General features: G+C 42.0%; 1 protein-coding gene across 1 annotated transcript in view; it reads left to right on the top strand.

The window, feature by feature from the left end:
* Window positions 1-27,448, top strand: part of GTF3C2 (general transcription factor IIIC subunit 2) — a 452,236-nt gene that overhangs the window by 422,091 nt on the left and 2,697 nt on the right. Inside the window, exon 16 of the mRNA XM_053710988.1 lies at window positions 18,723-18,830. Coding sequence (XP_053566963.1) covers window positions 18,723-18,830 — 108 coding nt within the window. The remainder of the gene's footprint in view (window positions 1-18,722; window positions 18,831-27,448) is intronic.

The following is a 27,448-nucleotide window of genomic DNA, read 5'->3' as shown; positions in this document are numbered from 1 at the left end:
TGCATTTCAAATAAAGATACCAAGAGAATTGATAATAGGAGTAAATTAGAAAGTTGCTTAAAATTTCATGTTCTATCTGAATCGCAAGAGAAAACATTTGGGTTCAGTGTCCCTTTTAATCATTCTCTATCGGAATCTGGAGCACATATGGGTTTCGCGCCCCTTGAAAGGAGCAGTAAATAGCTTGTAATTACAATAAGTTAACACATTACAGGAGTGTAGGTATTTTTTTAACCCAAATACTCCTTTGCTGCATTTTATTTTCATTTGGTTTCCTGAACTAATATCGATTAGAGGAAAAATATAAAAGTGCACCAAAATTTAGGAAAAAGCTGCTCTTAGAAGTATTTGACCCTCTACATATAAAATTGGGAAAAAGTAGGATATAAGGGACCGCTAAACCAGCTATTCCTGAACAAATGTATTTAAAATCTAATATATACGTCTATTGAATTATATAGAATATTAATGAACCAATTTTAGTAGGTTATAAACAATAGAGGATTTATTGAAATAAACACATAGGTAAAGTTACACATAGAAATGTTGAATGTGGCCAATCCCAAGTTATGGAATATATAATGAAAACATGAGGTTCCTGAACTAATATCCCAGATGCTTCTAATGATTTACAGCTAAACATTGTCACTAAACACGCACATTGTGATTACTATGTATGGCGGCACAAACTGCCAGTAATTTGATGAATGAGGGTACAATGGGCTATTTTTCATGGCAAATGCATAGTAAAATGAAATAAAAGATCTTGGTTTAGAGTTTCCCTTCAGAGCTACTGAAAAGTATGCAGGTCGCACCAATTGTACAATGTTATCATTTTCATTTGTGTGTTTGTATTATAGTTTTTATGTCACGCCCGCTGATAATGAGATGAGTGTGTCACAGAAAACTACTACAATGCCAGGGATTTGAGAGGAAGTTTAGGGGAACAGTGTAGTCTATAGGTATAGTATAGGAGCAATATGATATTAGCCCATAATGAGCAGACGTGGTATTGTTATTAATGTACAAGCTTAGTTTATTGGCAGCCGGTATGGTCTTGGTGCAATCATAGAGGTAATAGATTTCATTACCCCCACAAAACCTAGATAAAGAGATAGCATTACATTTGTAGTTTTTGTTTTAAATAAATTAATATAAAATAAATAAAAACTTTACATTTTTGTAACAAATGATCCCAAGAGAAGCAGATAAGTCTGAGAACTACATTGTATTCGGTGTCAGGAACATAGGGTTTTCATTTATTTATTTCTGTCCCTTTAATGTTGATAAAACTGTGAGATTCCTATATATACATCTATATATCATAATATCACGGCAATGTGATTATTTGCTTGTTCCTGCTGTTTGCCCAGAGACATCCTGTCACATGCACCTGTGCACAGCTACACACAGTAGTTTCATGCCTGCTTATACCACCTTATACTGCTGTGATCTAATCTCATCTGAAAACCAGTATCTGTCACAAGCTGCTGTCGGCATGCGGTGCGTCCCTGCTACTGTTATACAGAATGCTTGTATATATTGTATATTGTATATTATTTTACATTCTCCATAGATAGCTTAGCCCTGAACCCAAAGGGCACTTGTTTAAAGGGACATTATACACTCATTTTTTCTTTGCATAAATGTTTTGTAGATGATCTATTTATAAAGCCCATAAAGTTTTGTTTTTTTTAAATAACATTTTCAGACTCCTAACCAAGCCCCAAAGTTTTATGATAATACCGTCAGCTACCTACTCCAGCTTGCTCCTGTTTGTGTAAAGGGTCTTTTCATATGCAAAAGAAGGGGGAGGGAGGGGGGGTCTTATTTCCCTCTTGCTGTGGGCTTTCCAGCTACCTTTTCAACAGAGCTAAACTGAGAGCTTCTAAGTAAGTTTTTAATCAGTTTTATACTGGATTTTTATATCAGTATCTGTGCATCTTATTCTTTATAGTAGTGTCTATTACATGCAGTTATATGAAAATGAGTGTATACTGTCCCTTTAATTGTACACACCATAGCTGCCATCTGGCAGCAACTCAGGGACTTACTGGTGTCAGCTGCTCGGCTGACTTCTGATTTAGCAGGAAGCCAGATAACAGCCACAAACGAACTACAGACGGCACGTGTCCATCACATTTTATCACATTATTTATAGTAGGGTGCCCGTTTGATACTGTAAATATACTGTTGTGTGTGTATATATACTATATATATATTGTTGTTGTATTTTTGAGGATTAATTTTATTATTGAACAACAACCATGTTCTCAATGAACCCAAAAAACTCATTAATATCAAAGCTGAATAGTTTTGGAAGTAGTTTTTAGTTATAGCTATTTTAGGGGGATATCTGTGTGTGCAGGTGACTATTACTATGCATAATTATTAGGCAACTTAACAAAAAACAAATATATACCCATTTCAATTATTTATTTTTACCAGTGAAACCAATATAACATCTCAACATTCACAAATATACATTTCTGACATTCAAAAACAAAACAAAAACAAATCAGTGACCAATATAGCCACCTTTCTTTGCAAGGACACTCAAAAGCCTGCCGTCCCTGGATTCTGTCAGTGTTTTGATCTGTTCACCATCAACATTGCGTGCAGCAGCAACCACAGCCTCCCAGACACTGTTCAGAGAGGTGTACTGTTTTCCCTCCTTGTAAATCTCACATTTGATGATGGACCACAGGTTCTCAATGGGGTTCAGATCAGGTGAACAAGGAGGCCATGTCATTAGATTTTCTTCTTTTATACCCTTTCTTGCCAGCCACGCTGTGGAGTACTTGGACGCGTGTGATGGAGCATTGTCCTGCATGAAAATCATGTTTTTCTTGAAGGATGCAGACTTCTTCCTGTACCACTGCTTGAAGAAGGTGTCTTCCAGAAACTGGCAGTAGGACTGGGAGTTGAGCTTGACTCCATCCTCAACCCGAAAAGGCCCCACAAGCTCATCTTTGATGATACCAGCCCAAACCAGTACTCCACCTTGCTGGCGTCTGAGTCGGACTGGAGATCTCTGCCCTTTACCAATCCAGCCACGGGCCCATCCATCTGGCCCATCAAGACTCACTCTCATTTCATGAGTCCATAAAACCTTAGAAAAATCAGTCTTGAGATATTTCTTGGCCCAGTCTTGACGTTTCAGCTTGTGTGTCTTGTTCAGTGGTGGTCGTCTTTCAGCCTATCTTACCTTGGCCATGTCTCTGAGTATTGCACACCTTGTGATTTTGGGCACTCCAGTGATGTTGCAGCTCTGAAATATGGCCAAACTGGTGGCAAGTGGCATCTTGGCAGCTGCACACTTGACTTTTCTCAGTTCATGGGCAGTTATTTTGCGCCTTGGTTTTTCCACACGCTTCTTGCGACCCTGTTGACTATTTTGAATGAAACGCTTGATTGTTCGATGATCACGCTTCAGAAGCTTTGCAATTTTAAGAGTGCTGCATCCCTCTGCAAGATATCTCACTATTTTTGACTTTTCTGAGCCTGTCAAGTCCTTCTTTTGACCCATTTTGCCAAAGGAAAGGAAGTTGCCTAATAATTATGCACACCTGATATAGGGTGTTGATGTCATTAGACCACACCCCTTCTCATTACAGAGATGCACATCACCTAATATGCTTAATTGGTAGTAGGCTTTCGAGCCTATACAGCTTGGAGTAAGACAACATGCATAAAGAGGATGATGTGGTCAAAATACTCATTTGCCTAATAATTCTGCACTCCCTGTATATATATATATATATATATATATATATATATATATTGTTTTTGCTCCAACACACACATGTACAACACACCCATATAGGCACACACACTTAAAACACACACATACGTACAACATGCCCATATAGACACATATGTACAACATACCCATATAGACACACTCATAAAGGCACACACATATACGTACAACATGTCCATATAGACACACACACACATATATGTAAAACACGTCCATATAGACACACACATACCTACAACATGCCCATATAGACACACACATACCTACAACATGCCCATATAGAGACACACACATACCTACAACATGCCCATATAGACACATACATACCTACAACATTCCCATATAGAGACACACACATATGTAAAACACGTCCATATAGACACACTCACACATACCTACAACATGCCCATATAGACACACACATACCTACAACATGCCCATATAGAGACACACACATATGTAAAACACGTCCATATAGACACACTCACACATACCTACAACATGCCCATATTGACACACACACACATATGTACAACACGTCCAAATAGACACACACTCATATGTACAACATGCCCATATTGACACACAGACACATACATACAACATGCTCATATAGACACACACACATACGTACAACACACACATATAGACACACTCACACACGTACAACACGCCCATATAGACACACACACTTACAACACGTCCATATAGACACACACACATATGTACAACATGCCCATATAGACACACAGACACATACATACAACATGCTCATATAGACACACACACACATACGTACAACACACACATATAGACACACACATACAACACGCCCATATAGACACACACACACACATATGAGCAACATGCCCATATAAACACACACGTACAGCACTCCCATATAGACACACATACCCACATAAACACACCCAAAGACGCACACAAACCCATACACAAATTTCATTATTGAGGGACTTGCCCTTTGAGCCACCTAGTATACACTGTGCGGCCACTTTATTAGGTACAGCTACCTAATAAAGCCTATTTTAGACTTCAAAACAGCCTGAATTGGCTAGGCATGGATTCAACAAGATGCTGAAAATGTTGTGGAGGTATTGTGTACCATGCAGACATGGACTCCTGGAGATTCGACAGAAGTGTAGGCCTGCCACGAATAGCCCTTTCCAGCTCATTAGCGGGGCCACTGCAGCAAAAAAAAAATGCTATGAAGCGCTACACAGTATATATCTGCTATGAAGCGCTACACAGTATATATCTGCTATGAAGCGCTACACAGTATATATCTGCTGTGAAGCGCTACACAGTATATATCTGCTATGAAGCGCTACACAGTATATATCTGCTATGAAGCACTACACAGTATATATCTGCTATGAAGCACTACACAGTATATATCTGCTATGAAGCGCTACACAGTATGTATCTGCTATGAAGAGCTACACAGTATATATCTGCTATGAAGCGCTACACAGTATGTATCTGCTATGAAGCACTACACAATATATATCTGCTATGAAGCGCTACACAGTATATATCTGCTATGAAGCACTACACAGTATATATCTGCTATGAAGCGCTACACAGTCTATATCTGCTATGAAGCACTACACAGTATATATCTGCTATGAAGCACTACACAGTATATATCTGCTATGAAGCACTACACAGTATATATCTGCTATGAAGCGCTACACAATATATATCTGCTATGAAGCGCTACACAGTATATATCTGCTATGAAGCGCTACACAATATATATCTGCTATGAAGCGCTACACAGTATATATCTGCTATGAAGCGCTACACAGTATATATCTGCTATGAAGCGCTGCACAGTATATATCTGCTATGAAGCGCTACACAGTATATATCTGCTATGAAGCGCTACACAGTATGTATCTGCTATGAAGCGCTACACAGTATATATCTGCTATGAAGCGCTACACATTATGTATCTGCTATGAAGCGCTACACAGTATATATCTGCTATGAAGCGCTACACAGTATGTATCTGCTATGAAGCGCTACACAGTATATATCTGCTATGAAGCTCTACACATTATGTATCTGCTATGAAGCGCTACACAGTATATATCTGCTATGAAGCGCTACACAGTATGTATCTGCTATGAAGCGCTACACAGTATATATCTGCTATGAAGCGCTACACAGTATGTATCTGCTAGGAATCACTGCAGAACACTTCTTAAACTATTTTTTTATAAGCTTTAAATTGCCTTCTTGCAAACACAGTTTACATTGTTTTGCGTTCTAGGACTATACCCTCAATATGTCAGTTGGGTACAGACCTACATACAAAACAAATGTTTTCAAATCATTTCAAACGTCTTTTTTTTTATTCTTTTTTTTTTTTGTTCCTTTTGTTTTGCAGCCTGTGGACTGTTTTTTGTGACCAGTTAGGGACTGATGTATAAAAAATAAAAAGCTTCAGCACTGACCATGCATTCAGGGTTATGTCTTGCAACATAAATAAAAACGCAGACATCAGAAAAAGTATCTGAAATGTATTAAGATGTAAAGCTATCATTGTATTAAAGTTTTTAGTCTTATTATCTCAACTGTAGCCTATTAGTAATATATATATATATATGTAGCAGGGTTTACCTTGATAAGTCGGCATGTGCATTTCACTTTTATAGACTTAGAAAAGCCTACATTTTCAGAGCTAAATGACCAGAAAGCAGAAAGGGCAAAATAAATAATGAAAGTATATTGCAAAGTTGTTTTACTTCACTATTTAAAAATCTCTAGGTGTTTGCTTTCCCTTTAAAGGGACATGCTACCCAAATGTTTAAGCACTTGAAAATGATGCAGCATAGCTGTAAAAAGCTCTCGAGAAAATATCACCTGAACATCTCTATGTGAAAAAGGAAGATATTTACCTCAAAATTTCCTAAGTAGCCATGTTCCATTGTAAAGGGACTTTAATCAGCCAATCAGGATGCTAGTCCCAGGACTTGCAAGGGTTCGTGCATCTGGCATGTGCAGCACAGTCCTGTTATTTCCCTATTCAGTTTAAGGAAGTTTATGGTGACATCTCACACTGCTGATTGGCTGTAGCTATTTTTTTCATCTTGCATCTACAGCAGCTGAAGTATAACTGTTCACTGAGCACTTACTCTTGTGAGCTGCACATATTATGAGGTAAAATATCTTCTTTTCTTTCATGTAATTAGCAAGAGTCCATGAGCTAGTGACATATGGGATATACATTCCTACCAGGAGGGGCAAAGTTTCCCAAACCTCAAAATGCCTATAAATACACCCCTCACCACACCCACAAATCAGTTTTACAAACTTTGCCTCCTATGGAGGTGGTGAGTAAGTTTGTGCTAGATTTTACGTTGATATGCGCTCCGCAGCAGGTTGGAGCCCGGTTTTCCTCTCAGCGTGCAGTGAATGTCAGAGGGATGTGAGGAGAGTATTGCCTATTTGAATTCAATGATCTCCTTCTACGGGGTCTATTTCATAGGTTCTCTGTTATCGGTCGTAGAGATTCATCTCTTACCTCCCTTTTCAGATCGACGATATACTCTTATATATACCATTACCTCTACTGATTCTCGTTTCAGTACTGGTTTGGCTTTCTACTACATGTAGATGAGTGTCCTGGGGTAAGTAAGTCTTATTTTCTGTGACACTCTAAGCTATGGTTGGGCACTTTTATATAAAGTTCTAAATATATGTATTCAAACATTTATTTGCCTTGACTTGTTTCATATTTGGGATAATGCATATGAATAAATTTTTTTCTTACCTTAAAATTTGACTTTTTTCCCTGTGGGCTGTTAGGCTCGCGGGGGCTGAAAATGCTTCATTTTATTGCGTCATTCTTGGCGCTGACTTTTTTGGCGCAAAAAAATGTTTCTGTTTCCGGCGTCATACGTGTCGCCGGAAGTTGCGTCATTTATTTTTTTTTACCTTTTTTTGCGCCAAAAGTGTCGGCATTCCGGATGTGGAGTCATTTTTGGCGCCAAAAGCATTTAGGCGCCAAATAATGTGGGCGTCTTTTTTGGCGCTAAAAAATATGGGCGTCACTATTGTCCCCACATTATTTAAGTCTCATTATTTATTGCTTCTGGTTGCTAGAAGCTTGTTCACTGGCATTTTTTCCCATTCCTGAAACTGTCATTTAAGGAATTTGATCAATTTTGCATTATATGTTGTTTTTTCTATTACATATTGCAAGATGTCCCAGATTGACACTGAGTCAACATCTAATAATCAGAGTGTTCCTGTTAACATAAGAGATTTTGTTTCTAAATCCATTAAGAAGGCCATGTCTGTTATTCCTCCTTCTAGTAAACGTAAAAGGTCTTTTAAAACTTCTCATTTTTCAGATGAATTTTTAAATGAACATCATCATTCTGATTCTGATAATGGTTCCTCTGGTTCAGAGGATTCTGTCTCAGAGGTTGATGCTGATAAATCTTCATATTTATTCAAAATGGAATTTATTCGTTCTTTACTTAAAGAAGTCTTAATTGCATTAGAAATAGAGGATTCTGGTCCTCTTGATACTAAATCTAAACGTTTAAATAAGGTTTTTAAATCTCCTGTAGTTATTCCAGAAGTTTTTCCTGTCCCTGATGCTATTTCTGAAGTAATCTCCAGGGAATGGAATAATTTGGGTAATTCATTTACTCCTTCTAAACGTTTTAAGCAATTATATCCTGTGCCATCTGACAGATTAGAGTTTTGGGACAAAATCCCTAAAGTTGATGGGGCTATCTCTACTCTTGCTAAACGTACTACTATTCCTACGGCAGATAGTACTTCCTTTAAGGATCCTTTAGATAAGAAGATTGAATCCTTTCTAAGAAAAGCTTACTTATTTTCAGGTAATCTTCTTAGACCTGCTATATCTTTAGCGGATGTTGCTGCAGCTTCAACTTTTTGGTTAGAAGCTTTAGCGCAACAAGTAACAGATCATAATTCTCATAGCATTGTTAATCTTCTTCAAAATGCTAATAACTTTATTTGTGATGCCATCTTTGATATCATTAGAGTTGATGTCAGGTATATGTCTCTAGCTATTTTAGCTAGAAGAGCTTTATGGCTTAAAACTTGGAATGCTGATATGTCTTCTAAGTCAACTTTGCTTTCCCTTTCTTTCCAAGGTAATAAATTATTTGGTTCTCAGTTGAATTCTATTATCTCAACTGTTACTGGAGGGAAAGGAACTTTTTTACCACAGGATAAAAAATCTAAAGGTAAATTTAGGTCTAATAATCGTTTTCGTTCCTTTCGTCACAATAAGGAGCAAAAGCCTGATCCTTCACCCACAAGAGCGGTATCAGTTTGGAAACCATCTCCAGTCTGGAATAAATCCAAGCCTTTTAGAAAACCAAAGCCAGCTCCCAAGTCCACATGAAGGTGCGGCCCTCATTCCAGCCCAGCTGGTAGGGGGCAGATTACGTTTTTTCAAAGAAATTTGGATCAATTCAATTCACAATCTTTGGATTCAGAACATTGTTTCAGAAGGGTACAGAATTGGCTTCAAGATAAGGCCTCCTGCAAAGAGATTTTTTCTTTCCCGTGTCCCAGTAAATCCAGCGAAAGCTCAAGCATTTCTGAAATGTGTTTCAGATCTAGAGTTGGCTGGAGTAATTATGCCAGTTCCAGTTCGGGAACAGGGGCTGGGGTTTTATTCAAATCTCTTCATTGTACCAAAGAAGGAGAATTCCTTCAGACCAGTTCTGGATCTAAAAATATTGAATCGTTATGTAAGGATACCAACATTCAAAATGGTAACTATAAGGACTATCCTGCCTTTTGTTCAGCAAGGGCATTATATGTCCACAATAGATTTACAGGATGCATATCTGCATATTCCGATTCATCCAGATCACTATCAGTTTCTGAGATTCTCTTTCCTAGACAAGCATTACCAGTTTGTGGCTCTGCCGTTTGGCCTAGCAACAGCTCCAAGAATTTTTACAAAGGTTCTCGGTGCCCTTCTGTCTGTAATCAGAGAACAGGGTATTGTGGTATTTCCTTATTTGGACGATATCTTGGTACTTGCTCAGTCTTCACATTTAGCAGAATCTCATACGAATCGACTTGTGTTGTTTCTTCAAGATCATGGTTGGAGGATCAATTTACCGAAAAGTTCATTGATTCCTCAGACAAGGGTAACCTTTTTAGGTTTCCAGATAGATTCAGTGTCCATGACTCTGTCTCTGACAGACAAGAGACGTCTAAAATTGATCTCAGCTTGTCGAAATCTTCAATCACAATCATTCCTTTCGGTAGCCTTATGCATGGAAATTCTAGGTCTTATGACTGCTGCATCGGACGCGATCCCCTTTGCTCGTTTTCACATGCGACCTCTTCAGCTCTGTATGCTGAACCAGTGGTGCAGGGATTACACAAAGATATCTCAATTAATATCTTTAAAACCGATTGTACGACACTCTCTGACGTGGTGGACAGATCACCATCGTTTAGTTCAGGGGGCTTCTTTTGTTCTTCCGACCTGGATTGTAATTTCAACAGATGCAAGTCTGACAGGTTGGGGAGCTGTTTGGGGGTCTCTGACAGCACAAGGGGTTTGGGAATCTCAGGAGGTGAGATTACCAATCAATATTTTGGAACTCCGTGCAATTTTCAGAGCTCTTCAGTCATGGCCTCTTCTAAAGAGAGAATCGTTCATTTGTTTTCAGACAGACAATGTCACAACTGTGGCATACATCAATCATCAAGGAGGGACTCACAGTCCTCTGGCTATGAAAGAAGTATCTCGAATACTGGTATGGGCGGAATCCAGCTCCTGTCTAGTTTCTGCGTTTCATATCCCAGGTATAGACAATTGGGAAGCGGATTATCTCAGTCGCCAAACGTTGCATCCGGGCGAATGGTCTCTTCACCCAGAGGTATTTCTTCAGATTGTTCAGATGTGGGGACTTCCAGAAATAGATCTGATGGCTTCTCATCTAAACAAGAAACTTCCCAGGTATCTGTCCAGATCCAGGGATCCTCAGGCGGAAGCAGTGGATGCATTGTCACTTCCTTGGAAGTATCATCCTGCCTATCTCTTTCCGCCTCTAGTTCTTCTTCCAATAGTAATCTCCAAGATTCTGAAGGAATGCTTGTTTGTTCTGCTGGTGGCTCCAGCATGGCCTCACAGGTTTTGGTATGCGGATCTTGTCCGGATGGCCTCTTGCCAACCGTGGACTCTCCCGTTAAGACCAGACCTTCTGTCGCAAGGTCCTTTTTTCCATCAGGATCTCAAATCCTTAAATTTAAAGGTATGGAGATTGAACGCTTGATTCTTAGTCAAAGAGGTTTCTCTGACTCTGTGATTAATACCATGTTACAGGCTCGTAAATCTGTATCTAGAAAGATATATTATAGAGTCTGGAAGACTTACATTTCTTGGTGTCTTTCTCATCTTTTTTCCTGGCATTCTTTTAGAATTCCGAGAATTTTACAGTTTCTTCAGTATGGTTTGGATAAAGGTTTGTCTGCAAGTTCCTTGAAAGGACAAATCTCTGCTCTTTCTGTTCTTTTTCACAGAAAGATTGCTAATCTTCCTGATATTCATTGTTTTGTACAAGCTTTGGTTCGTATAAAACCTGTCATTAAGTCAATCTCTCCTCCTTGGAGTTTGAATTTGGTTCTGGGGGCTCTTCAAGCTCCTCCGTTTGAACCTATGCATTCGCTGGATATTAAATTACTTTCTTGGAAAGTTTTGTTTCTTTTGGCCATCTCTTCTGCTAGAAGAGTTTCTGAATTATCTGCTCTTTCTTGTGAGTCTCCTTTTCTGATTTTTCATCAGGATAAGGCGGTGTTGCGAACTTCTTTTAAATTTTTACCTAAGGTTGTGAATTCTAACAACATTAGTAGAGAAATTGTGGTTCCTTCATTGTGTCCTAATCCTAAGAATTCTAAGGAGAGATCATTGCATTCTTTGGATGTAGTTAGAGCTTTGAAATATTATGTTGAAGCTACTAAGAATTTCCGAAAGACTTCTAGTCTATTTGTTATCTTTTCCGGTTCTAGGAAAGGTCAGAAGGCCTCTGCCATTTCTTTGGCATCTTGGTTAAAATCTTTAATTCATCTTGCTTATGTCGAGTCGGGTAAAACTCTGCCTCAAAGGATTACAGCTCATTCTACTAGGTCAGTTTCTACTTCCTGGGCATTTAGGAATGAAGCTTCGGTTGATCAGATTTGCAAAGCAGCAACTTGGTCTTCTTTGCATACTTTTACTAAATTCTACCATTTTGATGTGTTTTCTTCTTCTGAAGCAGTTTTTGGTAGAAAAGTACTTCAGGCAGCTGTTTCAGTTTGATTCTTCTGATTATAATTTCAGGTTTTTTTTTCATTATAAGATTTAAATTTTATTTTGGGTGTGGATTATTTTCAGCGGAATTGGCTGTCTTTATTTTATCCCTCCCTCTCTAGTGACTCTTGCGTGGAAGATCCACATCTTGGGTAGTCATTATCCCATACGTCACTAGCTAATTACATGAAAGAAAACATAATTTATGTAAGAACTTACCTGATAAATTCATTTCTTTCATATTAGCAAGAGTCCGTGAGGCCCACCCTTTTTTGTGGTGGTTATGATTTTTTTGTATAAAGCACAATTATTCCAATTCCTTATTTTTTATGCTTTCGCACTTTTTTCTTATCACCCCACTTCTTGGCTATACGTTAAACTGATTTGTGGGTGTGGTGAGGGGTGTATTTATAGGCATTTTGAGGTTTGGGAAACTTTGCCCCTCCTGGTAGGAATGTATATCCCATACGTCACTAGCTCATGGACTCTTGCTAATATGAAAGAAATAAATTTATCAGGTAAGTTCTTACATAAATTATGTTTTTTTACATAGAGATGCTCAGGTGATATTTCTCCAACATAGGTGTGTCCGGTCCACGGCGTCATCCTTACTTGTGGGATATTCTCTTCCCCAACAGGAAATGGCAAAGAGCCCAGCAAAGCTGGTCACATGATCCCTCCTAGGCTCCGCCTACCCCAGTCATTCTCTTTGCCGTTGTACAGGCAACATCTCCACGGAGATGGCTTAGAGTTTTTTAGTGTTTAACTGTAGTTTTTATTATTCAATCAAGAGTTTGTTATTTTAAAATAGTGCTGGTATGTACTATTTACTCAGAAACAGAAAAGAGATGAAGATTTCTGTTTGTATGAGGAAAATGATTTTAGCAACCGTCACTAAAATCCATGGCTGTTCCACACAGGACTGTTGAGAGCAATTAACTTCAGTTGGGGGAACAGTGAGCAGTCTCTTGCTGCTTGAGGTATGACACATTCTAACAAGACGATGTAATGCTGGAAGCTGTCATTTTCCCTATGGGATCCGGTAAGCCATGTTTATTAAGATCGTAAATAAGGGCTTCACAAGGGCTTATTAAGACTGTAGACTTTTTCTGGGCTAAATCGATTCATTATTAACACATATTTAGCCTTGAGGAATCATTTAATCTGGGTATTTTGATATAATAATATCGGCAGACACTGTTTTAGACACCTTATTCTTTAGGGGCTTTCCCAAATCATAGGCAGAGCCTCATTTTCGCGCCGGTGTTGCGCACTTGTTTTTGAGAGGCATGACATGCAGTCGCATGTGAGAGGAGCTCTGATACTTAGAAAAGACTTTCTGAAGGCGTCATTTGGTATCGTATTCCCCTTTGGGCTTGGTTGGGTCTCAGCAAAGCAGATACCAGGGACTGTAAAGGGGTTAAAGTTAAAAACGGCTCCGGTTCCGTTATTTTAAGGGTTAAAGCTTCCAAATTTGGGGTGCAATACTTTTAAGGCTTTAAGACACTGTGGTGAAAATTTGGTGAATTTTGAACAATTCCTTCATATTTTTTCGCAATTGCAGTAATAAAGTGTGTTCAGTTTAAAATTTAAAGTGACGGTAACAGTTTTATTTTAAAACGTTTTTTGTACTTTGTTATCAAGTTTATGCCTGTTTAACATGTCTGAACTACCAGATAGACTGTGTTCTGAATGTGGGGAAGCCAGAATTCCTATTCATTTAAATAAATGTGATTTATGTGACAATGACAATGATGCCCGTGATGATTCCTCAAGTGAGGGGAGTAAGCATGGTACTGCATCATTCCCTCCTTCGTCTACACGAGTCTTGCCCACTCAGGAGGCCCCTAGTACATCTAGCGCGCCAATACTCCTTACTATGCAACAATTAACGGCTGTAATGGATAATTCTGTCAAAAACATTTTAGCCAAAATGAACACTTATCAGCGTAAGCGCGACTGCTCTGTTTTAGATACTGAAGAGCATGACGACGCTAATAATAATGGTTCTGAAGGGCCCCTAACCCAGTCTGATGGGGCCAGGGAGGTTTTGTCTGAGGGAGAAATTACTGATTCAGGGAACATTTCTCAACAAGCTGAACCTGATGTGATTACGTTTAAATTTAGGTTGGAACATCTCCGCATTCTGCTTAAGGAGGTACTATCCACTCTGGATGATTGTGACAAGTTGGTCATCCCAGAGAAACTATGTAAAATGGACAAGTTCCTAGAGGTGCCGGGGCTCCCAGAAGCTTTTCCTATACCCAAGCGGGTGGCGGACATTGTTAATAAAGAATGGGAAAGGCCCGGTATTCCTTTCGTCCCTCCCCCCATATTTAAAAAATTGTTTCCTATGGTCGACCCCAGAAAGGACTTATGGCAGACAGTCCCCAAGGTCGAGGGAGCGGTTTCCACTTTAAACAAACGCACCACTATACCCATAGAGGATAGTTGTGCTTTCAAAGATCCTATGGATAAAAAATTAGAAGGTTTACTTAAAAAGATGTTTGTTCAGCAGGGTTACCTTCTACAACCAATTTCATGCATTGTCCCTGTCGCTACAGCCGCATGTTTCTGGTTCGATGAGCTGATAAAGGCGGTCGATAGTGATTCTCCTCCTTATGAGGAGATTATGGACAGAATCAATGCTCTCAAATTGGCTAATTCTTTCACCCTAGACGCCACTTTGCAATTGGCTAGGTTAGCGGCTAAGAATTCTGGGTTTGCTATTGTGGCGCGCAGAGCGCTTTGGTTGAAATCTTGGTCAGCTGATGCGTCTTCCAAGAACAAGCTACTTAACATTCCTTTCAAGGGGAAAACGCTGTTTGGCCCTGACTTGAAAGAGATTATCTCTGATATCACTGGGGGTAAGGGCCACGCCCTTCCTCAGGATCGGCCTTTCAAGGCAAAAAATGAACCTAATTTTCGTCCCTTTCGTAGAAACGGACCAACCCAAAGTGCTACGTCCTCTAAGCAAGAGGGTAATACTTCTCAAGCCAAGCCAGCTTGGAGACCAATGCAAGGCTGGAACAAGGGAAAGCAGGCCAAGAAACCTGCCACTGCTACCAAGACAGCATGAAATGTTGGCCCCCGATCCGGGACCGGATCTGGTGGGGGGCAGACTCTCTCTCTTCGCTCAGGCTTGGGCAAGAGATGTTCTGGATCCTTGGGCGCTAGAAATAGTCTCCCAAGGTTATCTTCTGGAATTCAAGGGGCTTCCCCCAAGGGGGAGGTTCCACAGGTCTCAGTTGTCTTCAGACCACATAAAAAGACAGGCATTCTTACATTGTGTAGAAGACCTGTTAAAAGTGGGAGTGATTCATCCTGTTCCATTAGGAGAACAAGGGATGGGGTTCTACTCCAATCTGTTCATAGTTCCCAAAAAAGAGGGAACGTTCAGACCAATCTTAGATCTCAAGATCTTAAACAAGTTTCTCAAGGTTCCATCGTTCAAGATGGAAACCATTCAAACTATTCTTCCTTCCATCCAGGAAGGTCAATTCATGACCACGGTGGATTTAAAGGATGCGTATCTACATATTCCTATCCACAAGGAACATCATCGGTTCCTAAGGTTCGCATTCCTGGACAAGCATTACCAGTTCGTGGCGCTTCCTTTCGGATTAGCCACTGCTCCAAGGATTTTCACAAAGGTACTAGGGTCCCTTCTAGCGGTGCTAAGACCAAGGGGCATTGCTGTAGTACCTTACTTGGACGACATTCTGATTCAAGCGTCGTCCCTTCCTCAAGCAAAGGCTCACACGGACATTGTCCTGGCCTTTCTCAGATCTCACGGATGGAAAGTGAACGTGGAAAAGAGTTCTCTATCTCCGTCAACAAGGGTTCCCTTCTTGGGAACAATAATAGACTCCTTAGAAATGAGGATTTTTCTGACAGAGGCCAGAAAAACAAAACTTCTAGACTCTTGTCGGATACTTCATTCCGTTCCTCTTCCTTCCATAGCGCAGTGCATGGAAGTGATAGGTTTGATGGTAGCGGCAATGGACATAGTTCCTTTTGCGCGCATTCATCTAAGACCATTACAACTGTGCATGCTCAGTCAGTGGAATGGGGACTATACAGACTTGTCTCCGAAGATACAAGTAAATCAGAGGACCAGAGACTCACTCCGTTGGTGGCTGTCCCTGGACAACCTGTCACAAGGGATGACATTCCGCAGACCAGAGTGGGTCATTGTCACGACCGACGCCAGTCTGATGGACTGGGGCGCGGTCTGGGGATCCCTGAAAGCTCAGGGTCTTTGGTCTCGGGAAGAATCTCTTCTACCGATAAATATTCTGGAACTGAGAGCGATATTCAATGCTCTCAAGGCTTGGCCTCAGCTAGCGAGGGCCAAGTTCATACGGTTTCAATCAGACAACATGACAACTGTTGCGTACATCAACCATCAGGGGGGAACAAGGAGTTCCCTAGCGATGGAAGAATAAACCAAAATCATTCTATGGGCGGAGTCTCACTCCTGCCACCTGTCTGCTATCCACATCCCAGGAGTGGAAAATTGGGAAGCGGATTTTCTGAGTCGTCAGACATTGCATCCGGGGGAGTGGGAACTCCATCCGGAAATCTTTGCCCAAGTCACTCAGCTGTGGGGCATTCCAGACATGGATCTGATGGCCTCTCGTCAGAACTTCAAAGTTCCTTGCTACGGGTCCAGATCCAGGGATCCCAAGGCGGCTCTAGTGGATGCACTAGTAGCACCTTGGACCTTCAAACTAGCTTATGTGTTCCCGCCGTTTCCTCTCATCCCCAGGCTGGTAGCCAGGATCAATCAGGAGAGGGCGTCGGTGATCTTGATAGCTCCTGCGTGGCCACGCAGGACTTGGTATGCAGATCTGGTGAATATGTCATCGGCTCCACCATGGAAGCTACCTTTGAGACGAGACCTTCTTGTTCAAGGTCCGTTCGAACATCCGAATCTGGTCTCACTCCAGCTGACTGCTTGGAGATTGAACGCTTGATCCTATCAAGACGAGGGTTCTCAGATTCTGTTATTGATACTCTTGTTCAGGCCAGGAAGCCTGTAACTAGAAAAATTTACCATAAAATATGGAAAAAATATATCTGTTGGTGTGAATCTAAAGGATTCCCTTGGGACAAGGTGAAGATTCCTAAGATTCTATCCTTTCTTCAAGAAGGATTGGAGAAAGGATTATCTGCAAGTTCCTTGAAGGGGCAGATTTCTGCCTTGTCTGTGTTACTTCACAAGAAGCTGGCAGCTGTGCCAGATGTTCAAGCCTTTGTTCAGGCTCTGGTTAGAATCAAGCCTGTTTACAAACCTTTGACTCCTCCCTGGAGTCTCAATTTAGTTCTTTCAGTTCTTCAGGGGGTTCCGTTTGAACCTCTACATTCCGTTGATATAAAGTTATTATCTTGGAAAGTTTTGTTTTTGGTTGCAATCTCTTCTGCTAGAAGAGTTTCAGAATTATCTGCTCTGCAGTGTTCTCCTCCTTATCTGGTGTTCCATGCAGATAAGGTGGTTTTACGTACTAAACCTGGTTTTCTTCCAAAAGTTGTTTCTAACAAAAACATTAACCAGGAGATTGTCGTACCTTCTCTGTGTCCGAAACCAGTTTCGAAGAAGGAACGTTTGTTGCACAATTTGGATGTTGTTCGCGCTCTAAAATTCTATTTAGATGCTACAAAGGATTTTAGACAAACATCTTCCTTGTTTGTTGTTTATTCTGGTAAAAGGAGAGGTCAAAAAGCAACTTCTACCTCTCTCTCTTTTTGGATTAAAAGCATCATCAGATTGGCTTACGAGACTGCCGGACGGCAGCCTCCTGAAAGAATCACAGCTCATTCCACTAGGGCTGTGGCTTCCACATGGGCCTTCAAGAACGAGGCTTCTGTTGATCAGATATGTAGGGCAGCGACTTGGTCTTCACTGCACACTTTTACCAAATTTTACAAGTTTGATACTTTTGCTTCTTCTGAGGCTATTTTTGGGAGAAAGGTTTTGCAAGCCGTGGTGCCTTCCATTTAGGTGACCTGATTTGCTCCCTCCCTTCATCCGTGTCCTAAAGCTTTGGTATTGGTTCCCACAAGTAAGGATGACGCCGTGGACCGGACACACCTATGTTGGAGAAAACAGAATTTATGTTTACCTGATAAATTACTTTCTCCAACGGTGTGTCCGGTCCACGGCCCGCCCTGGTTTTTAATCAGGTCTGATATTTTATTTTCTTTAACTACAGTCACCACGGTACCATATGGTTTCTCCTATGCAAATATTCCTCCTTAACGTCGGTCGAATGACTGGGGTAGGCGGAGCCTAGGAGGGATCATGTGACCAGCTTTGCTGGGCTCTTTGCCATTTCCTGTTGGGGAAGAGAATATCCCACAAGTAAGGATGACGCCGTGGACCGGACACACCGTTGGAGAAAGTAATTTATCAGGTAAACATAAATTCTGTTTTTCTTGTCACCATTTTACAGTTATACTGAATCACTTCTAGTCGTTTAGCATATGAGTATTATGTAGTTCAGGTGAGAAACCATAAGAATACGACAAGAGGAAACCTTTAATGCTTTGCTCAGGCCTAGGGATCTCTGTGCACGGATTGTGCGCTTCTTGCCTATTACACACACTTAGCCAGGTCTCTCTCTCTCACAGAGACATTTCCAGCGTTTGCCTAACCGAGAGCTTGTGAAGAGAATGAAGATAAACGAGACAAAGAGGGACGTGAACATGGAGCGTGTGCAGCTGGAGTCCATTCACAAGGTGAGTACCCAGAATCCCTCTGTCCAACAACGGGGCCAGTGAGTGTGTTTCCTGTTCTCTCCCAGACGGTGCATTATGTGGCCTTTGTGTACTGGGATTTTACTGCCTCTTATAGACCTTTTAGAATAGATCTAGTTTAGATCAGTTTTGCCTTTCAAGGTGTTTCCATCAGGTATAAACGTTACATATCGTCTTTCCAGAAATCGCAGATTCCTCCTCCTACATAAGACCCTCTAATTAGCGGGGAAATGTGTGTTCCTGGAGAGACATAGCTTTAGATTTGTCGCAACTGAAAACTTGCTATTTCCTTCCTGCCAGTAGTACACGCACAGTGTATTGTTTATCAACTTTACTAATAATATAGCAGTAATATCACTTCTTCCTGCCAGTAATACACGCACAGTGTATTGTTTATCAACTTTACTAATATTATAGCAGTAATATCACTTCTTCCTGCCAGTAATACACGCAGTGTATTGTTTATCAACTTTACTAATATTATAGCAGTAATATCACTTCTTCCTGCCAGTAATACACACACAGTGCATTGTTTATCAACTTTACTAATATTATAGCAGTAATATCACTCCTTCCTGCCAGTAATACACACACAGTGCATTGTTTATCAACTTTACTAATATTATAGCAGTAATATCACTTCTTCCTGCCAGTAATACACACACAGTGCATTGTTTATCAACTTTATTAATATTATAGCAGTAATATCACTCCTTCCTGCCAGTAATACACACACAGTGCATTGTTTATCAACTTTACTAATATTATAGCAGTAACATCACTCCTTCCTGCCAGTCATACACGCACAGTGTATTGTTTATCAACTTTACTAATATTATAGCAGCAATATCACTCCTTCCTGCCAGTAATACACACACAGTGCATTGTTTATCAACTTTATTAATATTACAGCAGTAATATCACTCCTTCCTGCCAGTAATACACACACAGTGCATTGTTTATCAACTTTACTAATATTATAGCAGTAATATCACTCCTTCCTGCCAGTAATACACACACAGTGCATTGTTTATCAACTTTACTAATATTATAGCAGTAATATCACTCCTTCCTGCCAGTAATACACACACAGTGCATTGTTTATCAACTTTACTAATATTATAGCAGTAATATCACTCCTTCCTGCCAGTAATACACACACAGTGCATTGTTTATCAACTTTACTAATATTATAGCAGTAATATCACTCCTTCCTGCCAGTAATACACGCAGAGTGTATTAGTTATCGACTTTACTAATATTATAGCAGTAATTTGATCTGCCAGTAATAAATACACAGGGCTAGATTACAAGTGGAGATCTAATTTATTGTGCGCCAATTGCGGGTGTGCGATAAATAACCAGCCATTACAAGTTGCTAGTTATTGCTATTGCAAGCTTGCGATATTAATGAGCCCTTATGAAATTAATCAGAGATCAGATCTCTTAAGTTTATAAATGTGCTCCAAATGCCCCCAAAATACAGTGTATTGTATTTTATTAAAAAATAAAGATAGCAGCACCTATATTTTTTAATAAATTAACTGCACTAGACACTACATTTAGTCAACAATCAGAAGCGCTACCCGGGTGCTGAACCAAAAATGAGCTGACTCCTAAACTTTCATTCCTGCTTTTTCAAATAAAGATACCAGGAGAACAAAGAAAAATTGATAATAGGAGTAAAGTAGTTAAAATTACTGCTTCATCTGAATCATGAAAGTTTAATTTAGACTAGACTATCCCTTTAAGGAAGAGTGTGCACTATTTCTCATGATGCGCATGAAGACTAGGCAGCTCAAAATTTGCTGCCCTAGGCACAGACTTTGTCATACATAAATACACCCTTATGCCTTTTACATGTCCCAGTATTCTGGAGCTTCCTTACTGAATCTGCTAAGCCCCTGTCCTGTATACCATATATACTACTCTTCATATTCTTCATGTGCTATCTGCTCTTTAGCTTTCATCCAATACCTCTTGTTCTAGCAGTAGATATCTCCCAGACGTTTTGCTCCCTTAATATTAACGAGAATGAAAACATCTACACTGAGGCTGTGTAGCCATGCAGTAAAGTTGTCTTGAAAGCCAGGTTACTGGACCTATAGGCAGCAGGTATGCATGGCAGAAGTTGTAGATCACACAGCCTTTAGGGTCACATGAAATAAAACTTTATTCAGTCCAAAAATACAAAGTGGTGGCAGTACCTATCCCTCAATGTGATGTGATTGTAGCACTTAATACTGTTGATAAGTGACCTGCCATAAACTAGTCGAATGCACGTGTCTAATATATAGAGAGTTTCTCTAGAGGGGATTTACTCCAGCCTAGGTACTGAGGGACTAGTATCTAGAGGGGATTTACTCCAGCCTAGGTACTGAGGGACTAGTATGTAGAGGGGATTTACTCCAGCCTAGATACTGAGGAACTAGTATCTAGAGGGGATTTACTCCAGCCTAGGTACTGAGGGACTAGTATCTAGAGGGGATTTACTCCAGCCTAGGCACTGAGGGACTTAAATCTAGAAGGGATTTACTCTAGCCCAGTGTTTTTCAACCAGTGTGCCGTGAGAGATCCTCAGGTGTGCCACGGCAGACTGACAACAGTGTGACATATTTTTTTAAACTTTGCTTGTTTTTTACTCCCAGTGCAGGGGTAGTTTGTAGGAGGCATGGCATAACAGTACAATACATACAGTATGTGTGTGTTTGTGTGTATGTGTATATATATATGCTGTATTAGGCTACAATGTGTGATTTTTTTTAAATTTTGGGATGGTGGTGTGCCACAGGATTTTTTAATGTAAGCCACGGCAAAAAAAAGGTTAAAAATCACTGCTCTAGCCTAGGTACCGAGGGACTTAAATCTAGAGGGGATTTATTCCAGCCTAGGTACTGAGGGACTTAAATCTAAAAGGGATTTACTCTAGCCTAGGTACCGAGGGACTTAAATCTAGAGGGGATTTACTCCAGCCTAGGTACCGGGGACTTAAATCTAGAGGGGATTTACTCCAGCCTAGGTACTGAGGGACTAGTATCTAGAGGGCATTTACTCCAGCCTAGGTACCGAGGGACTTAAATCTAGAGGGGATTTACTCCAGCCTAGGTACTGAGGGACTAGTATCTAGATGGGATTTGCTCCAGCCTAGGCAGTGAGTGCTTGGTATCTAGAGGGGATTTACTCCAACCTAGGTACTGAGGGACTGGTATCTAGAAGGGATTTGCTCCAACCAAGGTACCGAGGGACTTAAATCTAGAGGGGATTTACTCCAGCCTAGGTACTGAGGGACTAGTATCTAGAGGGATTTATTCCATCCTAGGCAGTGAGGGACTGGTATCTAGATGGGATTTACTCCAGCCTTGGCACTGAGTGACTGGTATATAGAGGAAATTTACTCCAGCTTAGTCACTGAGTGACTAGTATCTAGAGGAAATTTACTCCAGCCTAGGCACTGAGTGACTGGTATCTAGATGGGATTTACCCCAGCCTAGGCACTGCATAACTAGTATCTAGAGGGGATTTACTCCAGTTTAAGCACTGAGTGGCTGGTATCTAGAGGGGATTTACTCCAGCCTAGACACTGAGTGACTGGTATCTAGAGGTCATTTTCTCCACCCTAGACACTGAGTGACTGGTATCTAGAGGTGATTTTCTCCACCCTAGGCCCTGAGTGACTGGTATCTAGAGGGGATTTACTCCAGTCTAAGCACTGAGTGATTGGTATCTAGAGGGGATTTACTCCAGCCTAGGCACTGAGTAACTGGTATATAGAGGACATTTGCTCCAGCCTTGGCACTGAGTGACTGGTATCTAGAGGGGATTTACTCCAGCCTAGGCACTGCGTGACTAGTATCTAGAGGGGATTTACTCCAGTCTAAGCACTGAGTGACTGGTATCTAGTGGTGATTTTCTCCACCCTAGGCACTGAGTGACTGGTATCTAGAGGGGATTTACTCCAGCCTAGGCACTGCGTGACTAGTACCTAGAGGGGATTTACTCCAGTCTAAGCACTGAGTGACTGGTATCTAGTGGTGATTTTCTCCACCCTAGGCACTCAGTGACTGGTATCTAGAGGTGATTTTCTCCACCCTAGGCACTGAGTGACTGGTATCTAGAGGGGATTTACTCCAGTCTAAGCACTGAGTGACTGGTATCTAGAGGGGATTTACTCCAGCCTAGACACTGAGTGACTGTTATCTAGAGGACATTTGCTCCAGCCTTGGCACTGAGTGACTGGTATCTAGAGGGGATTTACTCCAGCATAGGCACTGAGTGACTGCTATCTAGAGGGGATTTCTTCCAGTCTAGGCACTGAGGGACTGCTATCTAGAGGGGTTTTTCTCCAGCCTAGGTACTGAGTGACTGTTATTTAGAGGGGGTTTTCTCCAGCCTAGGCACAGAGGGACTTGTATCTAGAGGGGATTTACTCCAGTCTAAGCACTGAGTGACTGGTATCTAGAGGGGATTTACTCCAGCCTAGACACTGAGTGACTGGTATCTAAAGGTGATTTTCTCCACCCTAGGCACTGAGTGACTGGTATCTAGAGGGGATTTGCTCCAGCCTAAGCACTGAGTAACTAGTATCTAGAGGGGATTTGCTCCAGCCTAAGCACTGAGTAACTAGTATCTAGAGGGGATTTGCTCCAGCCTAGGCACTGAGTGACTGGTATCTAGAGGGGATTTGCTCCAGCCTAAGCACTGAGTAACTAGTATCTAGAGGGGATTTGCTCCAGCTTAGGCACTGAGTGACTGGTATCTAGAGGGGATTTGCTCCAGCCTAGGCACTGAGTGACTGGTATCTAGAGGGGATTTGCTCCAGCCTAGGCACTTAGTAACTGGTATCTAGAGGGGATTTGCTCCAGCCTAAGCACTGAGTGACTGGTATCTAGAGGGGATTTGCTCCAGCCTAAGCACTGAGTAACTAGTATCTAGAGGGGATTTGCTCCAGCCTAGGCACTGAGTAACTGGTATCTAGAGGGGATTTGCTCCAGCCTAAGCACTGAGTAACTGGTATCTAGAGGGGATTTGCTCCAGCCTAAGCACTGAGTGACTGGTATCTAGAGGGGATTTGCTCCAGCCTAAGCACTGAGTAACTAGTATCTAGAGGGGATTTGCTCCAGCCTAGGCACTGAGTAACTGGTATCTAGAGGGGATTTGCTCCAGCCTAAGCACTGAGTAACTGGTATCTAGAGGGGATTTGCTCCAGCCTAAGCACTGAGTAACTAGTATCTAGAGGGGATTTGCTCCAGCCTAAGCACTGAGTAACTAGTATCTAGAGGGGATTTGCTCCAGCCTAAGCACTGAGTAACTAGTATCTAGAGGGGATTTGCTCCAGCCTAAGCACTTAGTAACTAGTATCTAGAGGGGATTTGCTCCAGCCTAGGCACTGAGTGACTGGTATCTAGAGGGGATTTGCTCCAGCCTAGGCACTGAGTAACTAGTATCTAGAGGGGATTTGCTCCAGCTTAGGCACTGAGTGACTGGTATCTAGAGGGGATTTGCTGCAGCCTAAGCACTGAGTGACTGGTATCTAGAGGGGATTTGCTCCAGCCTAGGCACTGAGTAACTGGTATATAGAGGACATTTGCTCCAGCCTTGGCACTGAGTGACTGGTATCTAGAGGGGATTTACTCCAGCCTAGGCACTGCGTGACTAGTATCTAGAGGGGATTTACTCCAGTCTAAGCACTGAGTGACTGGTATCTAGTGGTGATTTTCTCCACCCTAGGCACTGAGTGACTGGTATCTAGAGGGGATTTACTCCAGCCTAGGCACTGCGTGACTAGTACCTAGAGGGGATTTACTCCAGTCTAAGCACTGAGTGACTGGTATCTAGTGGTGATTTTCTCCACCCTAGGCACTCAGTGACTGGTATCTAGAGGTGATTTTCTCCACCCTAGGCACTGAGTGACTGGTATCTAGAGGGGATTTACTCCAGTCTAAGCACTGAGTGACTGGTATCTAGAGGGGATTTACTCCAGCCTAGACACTGAGTGACTGTTATCTAGAGGACATTTGCTCCAGCCTTGGCACTGAGTGACTGGTATCTAGAGGGGATTTACTCCAGCATAGGCACTGAGTGACTGCTATCTAGAGGGGATTTCTTCCAGTCTAGGCACTGAGGGACTGCTATCTAGAGGGGTTTTTCTCCAGCCTAGGTACTGAGTGACTGTTATTTAGAGGGGGTTTTCTCCAGCCTAGGCACAGAGGGACTTGTATCTAGAGGGGATTTACTCCAGTCTAAGCACTGAGTGACTGGTATCTAGAGGGGATTTACTCCAGCCTAGACACTGAGTGACTGGTATCTAAAGGTGATTTTCTCCACCCTAGGCACTGAGTGACTGGTATCTAGAGGGGATTTGCTCCAGCCTAAGCACTGAGTAACTAGTATCTAGAGGGGATTTGCTCCAGCCTAGGCACTGAGTGACTGGTATCTAGAGGGGATTTGCTCCAGCCTAAGCACTGAGTAACTAGTATCTAGAGGGGATTTGCTCCAGCTTAGGCACTGAGTGACTGGTATCTAGAGGGGATTTGCTCCAGCCTAAGCACTGAGTAACTAGTATCTAGAGGGGATTTGCTCCAGCTTAGGCACTGAGTGACTGGTATCTAGAGGGGATTTGCTCCAGCCTAGGCACTGAGTGACTGGTATCTAGAGGGGATTTGCTCCAGCCTAAGCACTGAGTAACTAGTATCTAGAGGGGATTTGCTCCAGCCTAGGCACTGAGTAACTGGTATCTAGAGGGGATTTGCTCCAGCCTAAGCACTGAGTAACTGGTATCTAGAGGGGATTTGCTCCAGCCTAGGCACTGAGTAACTAGTATCTAGAGGGGATTTGCTCCAGCCTAAGCACTGAGTGACTGGTATCTAGAGGGGATTTGCTGCAGCCTAAGCACTGAGTAACTAGTATCTAGAGGGGATTTGCTGCAGCCTAAGCACTGAGTGACTGGTATCTAGAGGGGGTTTGCTGCAGCCTAAGCACTGAGTAACTAGTATCTAGAGGGGATTTGCTGCAGCCTAAGCACTGAGTAACTAGTATCTAGAGGGGATTTGCTGCAGCCTAAGCACTGAGTAACTGGTATCTAGAGGGGATTTGCTGCAGCCTAAGCACTGAGTGACTGGTATCTAGAGGGGATTTGCTCCAGCCTAGGCACTGAGTAACTGGTATCTAGAGGGGATTTGCTCCAGCCTAGGCACTGAGTAACTGGTATCTAGAGGGGATTTGCTCCAGCCTAGGCACTGAGTAACTAGTATCTAGAGGGGATTTGCTGCAGCCTAAGCACTGAGTGACTGGTATCTAGAGGGGATTTGCTCCAGCCTAGGCACTGAGTAACTGGTATCTAGAGGGGATTTGCTGCAGCCTAAGCACTGAGTGACTGGTATCTAGAGGGGATTTGCTCCAGCCTAAGCACTGAGTAACTAGTATCTAGAGGGGATTTGCTGCAGCCTAAGCACTGAGTGACTAGTATCTAGAGGGGATTTGCTCCAGCCTAAGCACTGAGTAACTAGTATCTAGAGGGGATTTGCTCCAGCCTAGGCACTGAGTAACTGGTATCTAGAGGGGATTTGCTCCAGCCTAGGCACTTAGTAACTAGTATCTAGAGGGGGTTTGCTCCAGCCTAGGCACTGAGTAACTGGTATCTAGAGGGGATTTGCTCCAGCCTAGGCACTGAGTAACTAGTATCTAGAGGGGGTTTGCTGCAGCTTAAGCACTGAGTGACTGGTATCTAGAGGGGATTTGCTCCAGCCTAGGCACTTAGTAACTAGTATCTAGAGGAGATTTGCTCCAGCCTGGCACTGAGTAACTAGTATCTAGAGGGGGTTTGCTGCAGCCTAAGCACTGAGTAACTAGTATCTAGAGGGGGTTTGCTGCAGCCTAAGCACTGAGTAACTAGTATCTAGAGGGGGTTTGCTCCAGCCTAGGCACTGAGTGACTGGTATCTAGAGGGGATTTGCTCCAGCCTAAGCACTGAGTAACTAGTATCTAGAGGAGATTTGCTACAGCCTAAGCACTGAGTAACTGATATCTAGAGGGGGTTTGCTCCAGCCTAGGCACTGAGTGACTGGTATCTAGAGGGGATTTGCTCCAGCCTAAGCACTGAGTAACTAGTATCTAGAGGGGATTTGCTCCAGCCTAGGCACTGAGTAACTGGTATCTAAAGGGGGTTTGCTGCAGCCTAAGCACTGAGTAACTAGTATCTAGAGGGGATTTGCTCCAGCCTAGGCACTGAGTAACTGGTATCTAGAGGGGATTTGCTCCAGCCTAGGCACTGAGTAACTAGTATCTAGAGGGGATTTGCTCCAGCCTAGGCACTGAGTAACTGGTATCTAGAGGGGGTTTGCTGCAGCTTAAGCACTGAGTGACTGGTATCTAGAGGAGATTTGCTCCAGCCTGGCACTGAGTAACTAGTATCTAGAGGGGGTTTGCTGCAGCCTAAGCACTGAGTAACTAGTATCTAGAGGGGGTTTGCTGCAGCCTAAGCACTGAGTAACTAGTATCTAGAGGGGGTTTGCTCCAGCCTAGGCACTGAGTGACTGGTATCTAGAGGGGATTTGCTCCAGCCTAAGCACTGAGTAACTAGTATCTAGAGGAGATTTGCTACA

This window comes from Bombina bombina, chromosome 4, assembly GCF_027579735.1.
Source record: "Bombina bombina isolate aBomBom1 chromosome 4, aBomBom1.pri, whole genome shotgun sequence".
NCBI lineage: Eukaryota > Metazoa > Chordata > Amphibia > Anura > Bombinatoridae > Bombina > Bombina bombina.
This window is presented reverse-complemented; position numbering and strand designations above follow the sequence as displayed.